The sequence below is a fragment of the Bufo gargarizans genome, chromosome 1, assembly GCF_014858855.1.
Source record: "Bufo gargarizans isolate SCDJY-AF-19 chromosome 1, ASM1485885v1, whole genome shotgun sequence".
In the NCBI taxonomy this organism is placed as follows: Eukaryota; Metazoa; Chordata; class Amphibia; order Anura; family Bufonidae; genus Bufo; species Bufo gargarizans.
Window position 1 is genome coordinate 570,622,093 of NC_058080.1, and position 15,723 is coordinate 570,637,815.

General features: G+C 41.9%; 1 protein-coding gene across 26 annotated transcripts in view; it reads left to right on the forward strand.

Moving 5' to 3' along the window:
• NCOR2 (nuclear receptor corepressor 2) overlaps nucleotides 1-15,723 on the forward strand; it is a 407,074-nt gene that overhangs the window by 308,486 nt on the left and 82,865 nt on the right. For 25 of the 26 annotated variants that reach the window (XM_044275678.1, XM_044275679.1, XM_044275664.1 and 22 more), the window contains 3 exons: nucleotides 538-680; nucleotides 9,196-9,340; nucleotides 13,436-13,913. In XM_044275678.1, the coding sequence (XP_044131613.1) occupies nucleotides 538-680; nucleotides 9,196-9,340; nucleotides 13,436-13,913 (766 nt within the window). The remainder of the gene's footprint in view (nucleotides 1-537; nucleotides 681-9,195; nucleotides 9,341-13,435; nucleotides 13,914-15,723) is intronic. The other variant, XM_044275662.1, reaches the window with a different exon arrangement.

The window sequence follows — 15,723 nt, forward strand, 5'->3', positions numbered from 1 at the left end:
TTTTTGTCTTTTATTCCCAATCAGTTAGTCTTTAACATTAGAATGTGATGTTGCTTTATAGCCACCTCACATGGTATCTGGAGTACAAACTTTAATGCTTATCTCTGTTTTAGTATAGTAACAGAAAAAAAAAAAAAAGATAACTGAATGGGGTCTGTCCTTTTCTGGCCAACAAAATATTGCAGGGTACTACAGTATTTTGTCATGTGTTTCTGCTAGAATCTGCTGTAGAGGAGCAAAAGGCAACTATGAAATAAAAGTAAATACAAAGCCCTATTCAACGAAAGGAAAATGGCAAGATGTGAGTGCGAGGGGTTAATGACGCCTGATCTGTGTCCTACATTTACCCTGAACTTGTCCTGCTGGTGACTAATTGAGCTGGTACTCCAGTGACACAGGGTTAGCATTCATGCCCCATATCAGCAGGCTTCCTTCTAAGGTCTAGAATTTAGCAATGACGTAGCAATACTTCATTTCTCACTGCTTTGGCCTCTTCAGTCATTAACTGTACATTCCTCGGTTTCCTTCTTTTCTCAGGTTTGTTTGAATATGGCCGCAATTGGTCTGCCATTGCGAGAATGGTGGGCTCCAAAACAGTGTCCCAGTGCAAGAACTTTTACTTCAACTACAAGAAGAGGCAGAACTTAGACAGCATCCTACAGCAGCACAAACTGAAGATGGTAAGGACCTGTGGCTTGGTGCTATACTGTTTTTTTTTATTTTTTTATTTTGCTTTTTCTTAAATATATCTAAATCTCAATTGCTGGTTACACTCCTTTGTATGGGTAATGTTCAGATCTAAACTTTCTGGTTGTTTTATTTTGGCCACATTACCAAACATGTAAAATGTATTGCATCTCCTATTGGTAGTTATTCCTATGTAATTTTGTGATGGCATAAAGTATCAATATACAGTAAGAGTCCAGTGCATGCTCACTAACAACAGTCATGACACCTCTCTCCGTCTCACAGCAGCAGACATATCTTGTATGCCATGTCTCACGTAACTTATCACAGGTGGGAACCATAGTCGGTCCTTGGCCTAAGAGGGTGGTCTCACTGCTGTGGTGGAATCAAAGTAAAATATGAACCTGGTATACTAGGCATAATGTAGCAAATGAAAGCACTTTTCACACTTCCATTAAAATTTCCATTAGTCTGCTCTATGATCGTAGCCTTGAATCCATCCTGCATTGGGCACCGACAGCGTCTAGCCGATTTGACTTGGGGGTCTCGCAGGTTTCAGTCATGGTGGTCATCATTTTGTCTCTAGAGCAGCAGAGCGTACTGCACTGTTTTCCCTGTTAAATATGAAGATTTGCCCAAAGTTACCACTAATGTGAATTACAGTGTCACGAAAAAAAACCAGGCTTAGAATTTAGAATTGCATGAACAAGTAAAAGCATTCCAAAGATATTAAAGGGTTTGTTCCACAAAAAATAATCTACAGTTTTCAAACCAGCACCTGGAGCTGAATACTTTTTAAATTGCATGTAATTAAAAATGTAGCATAGCCACTAAGTTATTGAATAAAATTTATCTGTATAGCGCCACCTGCTGTTTGTTCTTTTTCTTATTTCTTTGTCCTGCTCACTGAGAAGGCCGCACATGCTCAGTTTAATCCTTCAGCTGCCTCCTGAGCTGTGATAGGTAGAGCATGGACACGCCCCCTTAAATGCAGAAGAAAAGACACTCCCCTTGAGCTGCAGCTTAATATAAATCTAGCGGAGCAATGAATGTGGAGATCTGTGGATCCATGTGAGGTACAGGGCTGGTTCTAGATTTGTTAGAAAGAGCTTTTCACGTCCTATATGGTGTGTGATTTTCATTTTTTACATTGGTCATGGGACAACCCCTTTAAAGAGGACATTTCATCAGAAAAAAGTATGTAAACTGACTATACCGACGTGTACAGCTGCGCCCAGGGATCCCCCTGCACTTACTGTTATCCCTGGGCGCCGCTCCGTTCTCCGGTTATAGCCTCCGGTATGTTCCTACTTAGGCTCCACCCGGGGGAACTTAGGCTCCACCCAGGGGAACCTGCTGGCGTCTCTTTCTCCTATGCTGTAGCGCTGGCCAATCGCAGCGCTCAGCTCATGGCCAGCGCTACAGCATAGGAGAAAGATGCCGGCAGGTTCCCCGGGGTGGAGCCTAAGTAGGAACATACCGGAGGCTATAACCGGAGAACGGAGCGGCGCCCAGGGATAACAGTAAGTGCAGGGGGATCCCTGGTCGCCGCTCTACACGTCGGTATAGTCAGTTTACATACTTTTTTCTGATGAAAGGTCCTCTTTAAGACTGTTTGTTTTTTCGTGATGCACTGTAATTCACTTTAGTGGTAACTTTAGGTAAATTGTTATATTGTCAGTTTCTGATTAGTGTTGAGCGAACTTGTGGTTTTAAGTTCAGTGTACAAGGTTCGGGTTATCTAAGAATTCCGTTATGGATTCCACTACCACGGACCATAAGTTATGGTCCCCGATAGCGAAATCCATAACAGAATTCTTAAGATGACCCGAGCCCTGTACACCGAACTTGAAAACACAAGTTCGCTCAACACTGTTTCTGATGCCTCGGGTGGAAATGTGAACAGACCCTTATAAAAGCACTCTTGGTCTACTTTCACACTGGCGTTTTAGTTTCCGTTCATGAGATCCGTTCAGGGCTCTCACAAGCGGTCCAAAACAGATCGGTTTTGCCCTAATGCATTCTGAATGGATAAGGATCCGCTTAGAATGCATCAGTTTGGCTCCGTTCCGCCTCCATTCCGCTTTGGTGTCCGTCTGACGAAACTGAGCCAAATGGATCCGTCCTGGCACACAATGTAAGTCAATGGGGATGGATCCGTTTTCACTGACACAATATGGCACAATAGAAAACAGATCTGTCCCCCATTGACTTTCAATGGTGTTCAAGACTGATCCGTTTTGGCTATGTTACAGATAATACAAACTGATCCTTTCTGAACGGATGCAGGCGGTTGTATTATCTGAGCAGATCCATCTGTGCAGATCCATGATGGATCCGCACCAAACGCGAGTGTGAAAGTAGCCTTATGTGTGTAGAGTTTAGGTTTTGTTTAGTATTTTTTTTTTGTTATTTTTTTGTTTTTTTGCTTTTTGGAAGGGTGAAGCAGAGGTTAACCTGTTTTTTCTATTTCTCTCTATTAGTATGGAATGATGTGCATTTTGCATGTTTGTAAGGTTGTCATATTATTTGAAGGGAAACTGATAAGAGTTAGGCTCCCTGGGTGAACTCAGCAGATTCCCATAGTTCGTTAAAAAAAAAAACGTTTCCTTCTCTTTTTAATATCAGTTAACATACTTGAAAATTTCCTTACATATAAAAAATGTTCTCTTGTTGAACTTTTCCTTCTCCCGAAAAATAAGCACAGACGGTCTGTGATTGTGCCAGCAAGAGTAATAAACCAACCACACGGTGTGCAGGGCGTCTTAGAGCTCGGTCTGCTTATTGCCGGTAGGGGGAGGGGATGCATGTAGACTCGCTCATAAAGCATAGCTACTATGTTCAATTGGCATGACAGCTAGAGGGATCGAACGTACAATATATAAGGCAAATTTTGTATCCTAAATGTTCAATAAATCGTTAAATGGATGTGATCATCCGCTCATTTGAATGCTTTTATGTCCAGTAGAGAGGAGATTGTTTATGCTCATCCATGTAATCTAGATACATACGCAGCAACGTGGGTGCCAATAACATGCATATAAACTTATTTCATAAAAAATTACTTTTACAAAATGTTTGCATGAATGTGTTCATATTACCAAGTATTGTAACTAAAACAAGTCATAGGATGTCTTTGTCATTTAGAATGGGAGGTTCAGCTCCAACCTTAGCACTAAAGTGGGAATTCTCACATGTGAAGTGTATATACAATGGGAAAAGACATTTTGTATCCTGAACTGGTAATTTATCATTCACAACATAATGGGGACAACTTGCTGGCAGCATAAGCAGCGGTCATAAGGTCCAACAAGTAAAATATAAGGCGCAGTCAGTGACCATGGATGATGGAAGAAGGTCTGGAAATGGATTGCTGCCCCATCCTATGGCGACCTCTGCGGTGTACATCATCCCCTCCCTGCAGCATTACATTGTTGCATTATCCTTGTACTTGGCTGAAGCCTGCGTGTGCATTCACATTCTGTCTACCGCCTCTGTGTGCTATGACTATCATAGTGTGCGTTATCCATCTACAGTCACATCACTATAACATCACTGCGCACATTCTACCTGTGCCACAACGTCACTGTGTTTTCTATCCCCCTACTGTGATATCAATATGCACATTTCCCTTGTATTGTGACATCACTATGTGTTACATTACTGTGCACATTATCTCACTACTGTGACATCAGTCTGTGTATTAGTTCTGTACCAGGGCCTCACTGTATAATTCCTGTACTGTACTTTCTGTACTATGACTGTATTCCTCCTGTATCGAGACATTACTTGTTCTTTTATGTAAGGGAGATCAAAACGATCACAAGCTTTTTGTATTCTGAATTTTCTAGATATAGTGAAGTGGTTCCCCATTATAAGGATATATATTTTGCTATGGGACCCCATGGTTACTCTCCTGGTCAGATTATATCCCCATACCACATAGGACTCGGTATTGAAGTTGTAAACTATTTTGGCAGCAAACTGGTTAAACCTGTGCTTCTAATGTAGACCATTTTTCCCAGTAAGGGTTGCTCATCAGTGAGGAGAGAAGGTGAAGGAGACCTTTACCATAGTAACCATTGTGCTCCGTCTCTCCATGGCTGTTTTCCCGGTCTGTTTGTCTTCAGGTTTCTCTTTAGGCAACAAGAAAGCAATTAAAATGCCAGCAGAGTACACATTTCCAACTCTGGTTACTTGAATTTGGTTAAAGACAAAAAAAAAATAGCGTTTTTCTGATAAGTAGCCATGTCGGGGCATTCATTACCTTGTGACTGTCCAGAATTACACTGCGCATCTTGATGTATTTTTCCAATCCCTGAATGGAAGTATTTCAGATGCTTTTAGAGCCTGTCTGCAACATGTATATAAATAGCACATATCCGGAGCAGCCATTATCTCCAGCAAGTGGTCCCAGTACACGTTTAGCCAGCTGCCAGTTTACTGAAACCCTGGGTGTACAGGTGAACAGCCACTGAAAAGATGGCGTGATGATCTATATACAGTGTCTGAACATTAACCCCTTAGTGACCATTTTTTTTATTTTTTTTCATCGCCGCCTTCCAAGAGCTATAACTTTTTTATATTTCCATCTGTGTAACTGTATGAGGGCTTGTTTTAATTTTTGCGGGACAAGTTGTAGCTTTTATGGGTGCTTTTTTGGGGTACACATAACGTTTTGATTAACTTTTATTAACTCTTTCTGGGAGGGAGATAGGAAAAAACAGCAATACTGCCACTGAGCTTTTACATTACAAGAAGAAAATCTTTTTGCATCGCCAAATCCTAGGACCCATAACTTTTTTTTTTTTTTTCTTTCTATGGAGTTGTGAGAGGTCTTGATTTTTGTGGCATAACTTTAAATTTTCATTTGTATTATTTTGGGGTAAAGAACACTTTTTGATCGCTTGTTATTAAGTTTTTTTCAGTGGTGACTAAGAATAAATGAGCAATTCTGCAATTTTTTTTTTCTTGTTCGTTTTTCACTGCGTTCTTTGTAGATGATAATTTAGGCTAGTTTTACACTAGCATTGTCTGATTCCAGCAGGCAGTTCTGTTGCCAGAACTGCCTGCCGGATCTGGAAATCCATATGCAAATGGATATTATTTGTTTCCGGATCCGTCTGACAAATACATTGAAATACCGGATCCGTCTCTCCGGTGTCATCTGGAAAAACGGATCCGGTATTTTTTTTAACATTTTTAAAGGTCTGCACATGCGAAGACGGAAAACCGTATCTGTCAATGCGGCAGTTTCCTGAACACTTGGTACCTGATCCGGCATTAATACATTTCAATTCAATTCAGCAGGTGTTTTGGAATTTTGACCGGAAAACATACCGCATATCTCCAGCCAAATACCGTAAAAGGGACGGAACAGAAGACCTCCTGATGCATACTGAACGGATTGCTTTCCATTCTGCATTAGGACTAACTTATGTTTTTTTTTCCGGTATTGAGCCCCTATGACGGAACTCAATACCGGAAAACCTTTAACGCTAGTGTGAAAGTACCCTAACATGATATTTGTGTAGTGCAGGTCGTTATGGATGCAGTGATACTAAAAATGTGGGGGAGATTTTATTTTTTCAATTTTTTAAATTGAAACGTGTATTTTCAATGGAAGAAAGCATATTTTTTTTTAATTTTATTTTTTTAGTTGTTTTTTTTTAACCTCATTTGGTCACTTTAAGGGATTCTGCCACAAGGATTAAGGATATAGCTATATTTATATGTGCCCATTAGTCTCCATGCAGTGTTTAAAATGGTCTCACTGTTTATGCTCTGTGTGTGTGTTAGATTCTTATAAAAACCGATCTTATTGATATGTAAATTACCTCTGTCAGGAGCCCAAGGGTTTGTCCCACGATATGTTGGAGCCCAGCCGCGCCCATCGATCCAGAGCCCAGCACTGCCTACCACTTAATTTATTCACTCCACTATCCCTGCCGTCAGTTCTTCTCAGTGCCGTAATCTCGGGCAGAGGGAGCCGGCGCATGCGCAGTTGACTCGTCGAAGCCGGTTCCAGTAGTCTGCACGGGCACAGACTGCAGTGTCCACTGTGCCTGCACGTGTCCACTGTGCCTGCACAGGGATAGTGGAGTGAATAAATTAAGTGGTAGGCGGTGCTGGGCTCTGGATCGATGGACGCGGCTGGGCTCCAACATATCGTGGGTCAACCCCTTGGGCTCCTGACAGAGGTAATTTACATATCAATAAGATTTTTATTTATTTTTTTAAATAAGAATCTAACACACACACAGCATAAACAGTGGGATCATTTTAAACCTTGCATGGAGACTAATGGGCACATATAGCGATATTTCGATATTTATATTGTTAATCCTGGTGACAGAATCCCTTTAATAGTTCCACAAGGGGACTATAACAGGCAGTCTTTTGATTGCTTCTAAAATACAATGCACGATCCCTATAGCTCATTGCATTTTAATTTCAGTGCTATACTGACATTGACCATCAGGCTGCTGGGGAACACTCAAGGCAGGCTTGGGGCCTATACCAGTTCCTAGCCTGCTTATACATACATGAACACCCCACGATTACATTTGCGGGGTGCCGATGGGAGACAGAGGTAGTCCGCTCCCTGTGTCACCGCTTACATGCGCCGGTCGGGGTTGCTAGGGTAGGAGCGCGGCTCTCATATGAGACTCTACTTAGACCAGGCTGTTGCGAAAAGGTGGCAGAGGCCCAGCCTAAAGGCCTTTAGTGACCACCTTAAATAAGGCGTTTTGGTGATTACTAAGGGGTTAAAATGACTGCACTGCTGAAGACTCCCCAAATCTGCAGTAATCGGTAAAAAGCATCACCCTGTTTCCTGATTTCAGGTTGCTGTTAGGACTACTAACTCTTTTTCTCAGCTTTTATGCATGTTGTCATGAGATTATATTAGTAGTACTGCTGCTGCAGACTTCATGCCTCCAAAGCTGGCCAGACAACTTAAAGGGGTTGGCCAGTTTCTGGCTACTGTTAACCAATGTGTATGCAAAATGACTATATGGCACCTACTACTATAGTTTTTGATATTGTGCCCCATTTTCAATATTTCATGAGCCATGCCCCATTGTTGGGCATGTCTTTATGGACAGTCACAGCATAAAATGCCAAAGGTGGGTCAAATCACCAGTCATTCAGCCTCCTCTGTTCCAATTCACTGCACCTGCTGTCTGCACTTGTTCAGCTGGGCGTTTAGTGCAGGTGCCCTGTGCTTGAATGGAGGAAGCTGAGTTTTGTGCCACACACATGACCCTCCATCAGCGGCATCTTACGGACAGGACCTCTGTGCGGACAGCACAGAAGATTTGCCTAACAGGGGCTGCGGCTTATGAAATATAGAACATAGCGCAGATCATCAACAAAGGCTATAATAGGAAGTGTCATATAGGCATGTTACATGCACTTTAGTCAACAGTAGCCTTTAAGCAATGAAGTGTATATGGGGACATTCTGATTGTTTCCCAGGGGCAGATGTCTGTGGAAAGAACAACTGTGTGTTGGGGTTCAGAATACCGAATTCTCTGATACTGTGTGGGAGAAGGAGGAAAAGGACCTGACAGTGGTCTATCCCCTCTCCTGTCACTATAAACATTCACAGGGCATGCATGTTTACAAAGAGCAATCCACCTATCTTTACGAGGAGCAGTAATTTGTATCTCCTCTCACCTGTTCGTAACATTCGCCTCTACAATCGCCAGAAGAGTTAAAGGATAACTGTTATATTTTCATTAAAAAATCTATTATAACATATGTTACTGCTGCAGCAGCATTATGCATAAAGCAATCTTTTTAGTTTCTTCAAATCATTGACAGACTAAAGGTACTTTACCCACTAGCGTTTTTCTTTTCCGGTATTGCGTTCCATCCTAGGGGCTCAATACCGGAAAAAAAAATGATCAGTTTCATCCTAATATATTCTGAATGGAGAGCATTCCGTTCAGGATGCATCAGTTCAGTCCCTCTTACGTTTTTTGGCTGGACAAAATACCGCAGCATGCTGCATTTTTCTCTCCGGCTAAAAATCCTGAACACTTCCCGATATGCTGGATCCAGCATTCATTTCCATTGAACTGTATTAATGACGGATCCGGTACTAAGTGATCCGGTTTCCCGATCTTCGCATGCGCAGACCTTTGAAAAATGAGAAAAAAATAAATACTGGATTTTCCGGATGACAACCGGAAAGACAGATCCGGTATTGCAATGCATTTGTCAGACGGATCCGCATACAGATCCGTCTCACAAATACATCCGTTCGCGTCCGGCATCCTCTGCCGCAAGTGTGAAAGTAGCCTAACTCAGGTATACATGCCTAGCTCTAATAAACTAGCAAATAAAAAAAATGACCGTTATCCTTTAACAACATTGCCCGGCACCAGTGGCATTTTCTAAAATTCCATGAGTTGATTTCATGGCGTCACTGATGTCATGGCGTATTTTTCCTAATGTACCTTCTTATAACAGACCTGCTTTTAAGTAACTTATTTCTTCTAGGAGAAGGAACGCAACAACAGGCGCAAAAAGAAAAAAGCAGTGCAGATGGAGGAAGAGGTCCAGTACACGCCTGCTGTAGAGGATGAAGAGATGGAGGCATCAGGGATTAGTGGTAATGAAGAAGAAATGGCAGAAGAAGGAGACAGTAAGTGTTTGTATGTTGGTTGCTCATCTCCCCCCGGCATTATTTGTATGGATTAAAGTTTTTAAATAAACTTGTGTATTGATCATCTAAAATTCCCAAAGGAAAAAAGAAAATATAGGTTGCATATCCTCATGCCATGCATTGCTCTATTGCTTCTTAGAACAATTTACGTTGGTTGTCAGCATATTTCATTTTATATGACACCATAATTTATATACAAGACCATTTGTATACGGTTTGATCAAAATGCATAAGCCCGCTCACCATGTCAAGGTTGCCTCTTTCAACTGGATTCCTACATCGCTTGACAACCAGTGCCACCGCAACACAGGTGGCATGACCCAGCAGTCCCACAGCACCCTTGCTGTCAGACTATGCCTCCTTGGCACCGGGCCCCACCAACCCGCAGGAACCATGCAGCACTGCACCGTGTGAACAGAAGGTCATCTTTCTATGTGGTCTCAGAAACTAAACTGAGAGCACGTAGGCGCTTATTAACCCATGTGCGGTCTCCTGCTAATTCTGGGCTGAATGGGTGCGGATACCATGAAAAAAAGAGCAAGACACTAAGGCTAGGGCTACACGGCGACATGTGTCACGCGACAATAAGGGTACAACAACATTGTCGCACCAACGTACAGCAGTAATTTTTATAATGATGGTCAATTGTATCACACTGTGCACAAAAATCTAACTTGCAGTCGTAGCATGTTCCAGTGCGACACCATTGACTATCACTATAAAAAATGTACAACTTTTTCTGCAACAAGAAGTCGCGCAACACGTGTCGTTGTGTAGCAGTAGCCTAAAAATAAAATTCCAGAAGCAATAGGGAGAACGTGGTTCGCACATCCACATGCTATGCATTGCTCCATTGCTTCTCAGTACAATTACTTGTATACAGTACAATGCTGTATATGTTTTTTCCTTTATGTATATTGATTATCTGCAGCGCTTACTTTCCAGGTTTACATTGGTCTATACTGGTGCGTGATATATACCAAATATAGGTTTATCTTGATACATTCTCAGACATTGCTATAGATCCCCTTTATTTACCTAATTAAAGCTATATTCATACTAGCTCCACTCTTATCTTCCATCGTAGATAGTGCTGCATGCAAATTGACAGACCTCTCTGCATATGCCCAAAAAAATACACCATACTATATGTTAATGGGGACTGTTGGGCACCACTGGTGCCCTCCGTAGGACAGATCCAGCATAGCCTTATGGCTTCCCTTATAAACAGAAGTTGCAATGCAGATTTTCATAGAGTGAAATAGAAAAAACCATTCCGGCACCTATTTTTCTTCCTATAAAATCTTCCTCTTTATTCAAGCACGTCATATGCGGGACAAGCTGTTTGTGATACTGTCCCGCATATGATGTGATTGAAGATTGAATAAAGAAGAAGATTTTATGGGAAGAAAAATAGGTGCCGGAATCGTTTTTTCTATTTCACTTTGTCTACGCCCAGGAACTTGCTGGCTTGACTCAGTGCACACGGGATATTACACGCCGACCAGGTGAGCTGGATAACATTACCTATACAGATTTTCATAGAGCCTTATATGCACATACATCCTATTATGTTATTTACTTTCAATTCTATTTTATACAATGATCGTATTTTTCGCCCCTTAAGATGTACCTGTCCATAAGACGCACCTAGGTTTTAGAGGAGTAAAATAAAAATATATATTTTTTTTTATCGGCCCTCAGATCAGACCCCCAATATTAATCATACCTCAGCTCAGACTCCCAATGTTAATCAGACCTCAGATCAGACCCCAAATGTTTTAGACCTCAGATCAGACCACCCAATGTAGGACCTCAAATCAGACCCCCAATGTTATTCAGACCTTAGAGCAGACCCCCAATCAGACCCCCATGGTTAATCAGACCCACAGTGTTAAAGGTGTTGTCTCACTTCAGCCAGTGGCCTTTATCATTTAGACCAATTTAATATAAGGCACTTATTAATGTATTGTGTTTATCCATATTGCTCGTCTTCAGAGGTTACGGCCACCGCTTCAGAGCTGATACGAGGTGGCCAGGAGAGGAGCTGCTGCACATGCGTGCCTTTGAGCGTGCTTACGGTCCTGCCCACCACACAGGCAGCCACCGCTGCTGGTTTACATGGTGGTCGTGACCCCAGGATATGAGCAGTTTATAACACAATGGAAAAATGAATCGAGCCAGCAAAGGAGGCAATATGGCAATCGCAATAAATTAGTAAGTGCTTTGTAGACTTTGTCTACATAATAAATGCCATATGCTGAAGTGAGACAACCCCTTTAATAAGTCCTCAAATCAGACAAAAAAAATAATCTACTCGCCTCTCCTGCTCCGAACGCCACCACCATTCAGGAGATCCAGCACTCTTCTTGTCACGCTGTGCTGTGACCTGATGTTGCAAGTGCATGATATCACAGAGCATGCCTATGTCTTCCCGGTGTGCAAAGGTCACAGCACAGCATGCAACGGCGGCAGAAGACCAGGTAGCGGTGTGTACAACCAGCACAAGGAGCACTGTATTCGCCACTCCCCGGTCTTACCGTACTAATGAGCTCTTCCACAATTGAAGAGCTCATTTGCATACGCTCTATAAGTCACACTGTCATTTTTCCCATTTTGAGGGAAAAAACTCCATCTTATAGGGTGCAAAATACGGTATCTTGCAGTGCAAAGGTATGAACAGGCCTTCATGGCTCTATTTTTCTTCTGCCTATAATTGCAGCCAAAATAATATTTTTACTCTAGCTGCAATCAGTGCTCATACAGTGCAACAAACCTATGCTGATGAAAAACATTCTTTCCCGTAGACATGGTATATATTCCTTGCAATGTTTACTTTACTTTTCGTTAACAAAATGATTAGACAGATCTCTTTCGTAACCATTTATATATTTAAATATAGTATATGGTGCCCTGTGTGTTGTTGTTTTTTTTTTTTTTTTTTTTCTTCTGGACTAAGCATTCACTTATTTTCTATTTTTTTTCTTTTTTTTCTATTTTCCTTGTTAATCATTCACTTAAAGGTACATTTACACAATCATATCCGTTTTGCTGTTTGCAAAACGCAGATGATACGCATCTTCACCTTCAATTATTGACCAGCCGACTGACAATCAGCTTCTCCACGGAGCATGTAAATGCGATTTTACTGTATTATCTGTTAATTTTCTCAAGTCATTTTCCATATCGGTGTTGCCTAATGTTTTAATTCTATTGGTGACATTTTACACAAGCTAAGTGAATAAATCTGCCATTTATCTACATTACAGTGATCAAAAACAATACATTTTTTTTAGAAAAGCCTCCCTCTCCCATCAAAACCCCCCGTTAATCTCACCTAGTTCCCCAGCGCCATTCTCTACAGTGCTGGTCTGGTCCTCCTGCCACTACTTGTTTTCAAACTGCAGTGTTTATCCAGTATTCCATTGCTGCAGCCATCACTTTCCTCACCATTAACAAGACTGTATTTTAGGTCCTCATGTGACCCACATTTTTGCAGATCACACACAGACCCATTCATTTCTATGGGTCCTCAGTCCCGCTAAAAAATTGAACATGTCCTATCCCTGTCCATTTTGTGGAAATGTATAGGCATTGTTACAATGGGTCCACAAAAAAACTGATGCAATGCAGACGACTCTTGGACATCATCCATTTTTATTTTTACTCGCAAAATACATAGTCGTGAGAATGCACCCTAACTCTGAGGACAGGGATTGGCTGCAGTGGTCATGTGCCGTGTACCAGCACATAACCACTGAACTTTTTAACAAGGAGCGTCAGGAGGACCAGACCTGCGCCTAAGGAAGGGGTGAGTATAACATGATTTATTTTATTTTTATTTTAGGCTATTGAAGAGTTTGTCTGAGATTTTTCATTATCAAGGACAACCTATTTTTTATCGTTTTAATACAGTGAGAGTAAAATGCTTCAGATATGTTGTGTGCATGTCCCACAACTGTTTCCAGCTGAGCAGCCCAAGCATGTAGCCTTAGATGTATGTAATGTTTATTGATATATTACAGGTATGTGTTAGGTGACTGCCTTCCTGATGCATTTGTTTTGCACCTTCAGCTGCAGTAAACAACAGCTCAGATACAGAGAGTGTTCCATCACCAAGACAGGAAGCCAAAGAGAGCAAAGACAATGAAGCCAAGCCAATAGGAACCTCGGTAGCGGAAACAAACAGTGAGCTGCAAGCCGAGCCTGGTAGCTCAACTGTGCAGCAATCTCAGGAAATTACAGAAAGGACTAGTAACGTGGAGGAACCCAAAGAAGATCCAGAAGCTAGTACAGTCAAAAAGGAAGCTGAAGATGAAGGAAGATCGTGCGAAGAACCAACCAAAAGTGAAATAAAGCAGGAAGAAGCAGAGGACTTTAAAGACAATGTTGCAGAAAAGATCGAAGACCCACCAAAAGAGGCATCAGAAGTGCCACAGAAAGTGGAAAAGAAGCATAGCAAACATGGGGGAAAGACAAATGCAGACAGTGACTCTAGTGCCACCTGCAGTGCAGATGAGGCAGAAGAGCTGGATTCCACGGACAAGAACAGGTATGAGGAAGTAGAAACTGCTGATTCAGCTGAAGTAATCATCTAGACCCGGGGATCAGCAACCTCAGACACTCCAGCTATTCTGAAACTTCTACTCCCATAAGCCACCTTTCGCTTTATAGGAGTTACAAGAACAGCCAAGTGTGCGTTCTGGAAGTTGTAGTTTCACAGCAGCTGGAGTGCCCAAGGTTGCTGATCCCTGATCTAGACCTTGCTAAATATAAAATGTCTATTTTTTTTTGAAGACATAACTACCACAATAGAGAGAACGTGTAGCACTTGATTTCCATCTCAAGAAGACTTCTAGTGGTTGTTGTGGACAGTGTGAACCACTGTCGTATTGTGTTTTTTTATATGAGTCATAATTGCGTGGGATGGTAATCTTGCAACATGCTCGTTGGAAGAAGCACTTGTTGCTATACTTGGTGCCAGAAAACTGCTCTATGGAATTAATGATAAAGGGGCTCTAGTTGCTATAATGATTATGGTGAGACCTGCCTTCTGTAACCTAAATTCAGTCAGTGTGCATATGTCTTCAGTAATAGTTACATCGATGTGTGTATTCATGAAACATATAATCACCTTATTTTATCGTAAACTATTGAGTTTTTACCTCCAGACTTCCTGGAAGTCACTGCAATGGTTCTCTCTCCTCTTTTAAGGAGTTTTTTGGTACTTAGATATTGAAGCCGCAGATCACTGGGGGTCTCATGTCCTGCATCCCTAATGATCAGCTGTTTCGGGCAGTTGCTGATGCCGGAAACTATACAGCTTGTGGAACACTCTATCGAATGTTAGTTGATGTCTCTGGCTTCTACAGCAGTTCAGCTCCCATTCATGGCCATGGCCACTACACAGTGGCTGCCCGAAACAGCTGATCGATGGGGGTATGTCTCTGGCTTCTACAGCAGGGGATATGATCTATACCAGTGTATTACTGTACTGTGCCGGCAGCAGGGAGCGCACGGCGTCATAGCAACCAGTGACGCCGTGCGCTCCTGCTCTCAGGAGGGATCCAGGCCGCGGTTCCACGGCCCGCACACGGCCGTGTGCATGGGGCCATATAGACAGAAAAAGTTAAGTTATATCTCTTGGAATGCGACGATGAAAAAAGGAAGAAAAACGCTTGGTCAGTAAGGCCAAAAACAGGCTGGTCACTAAGGGGTTAATATGGTCAGGATATGAGTGGATGCCATAACTGGTGGGTGCCTGCTGTTTTACACAACAGACATTTGCCATCAGTGTCCGTGACACTTTTGTCACCTCTTAGCTGAGATGCAGTACCCTGCCGCAGCCACTACACAGTGGCCGCCTGAAACAGCTGATCAATGGGGGTGCAGGATGTTGAACCCCCATCAATATCTACAGTAAGTACCGGAAAAACCCCTTTAATTTATCACTTTCTTATCTCTTACAATATCCAAGGTGGTGTAAATATTTCTATTTCATCTTATTGTGATACATCCTACTAGTACTAATATTAGTATTTCATGATGAGCATTCTTAAAGCAAATGGGTCACAACCTGTGTATTACTATAACATACATCTTTGCCAAGTTTTATATTGTTTTTTTGACCAGTGTGGACGTTGTGGACTGCTGTGCATGCAATGCCCTAGGAGACAATAGCTTTATAGATTATAGTGTATTAACCTTGTGGGTGTAGGATTATGTTCCCTGCCATCTCCATTCAATGTTTTAGAGCAATTTGTACCAGTACCCTTTTTCCTATGAAACCCAATTATCTGACTTCAAGAAAATAGCTTTTCCCCTCAGTGCCTCTGTCACTTCCTCTAGAAGACTCTTCAGTC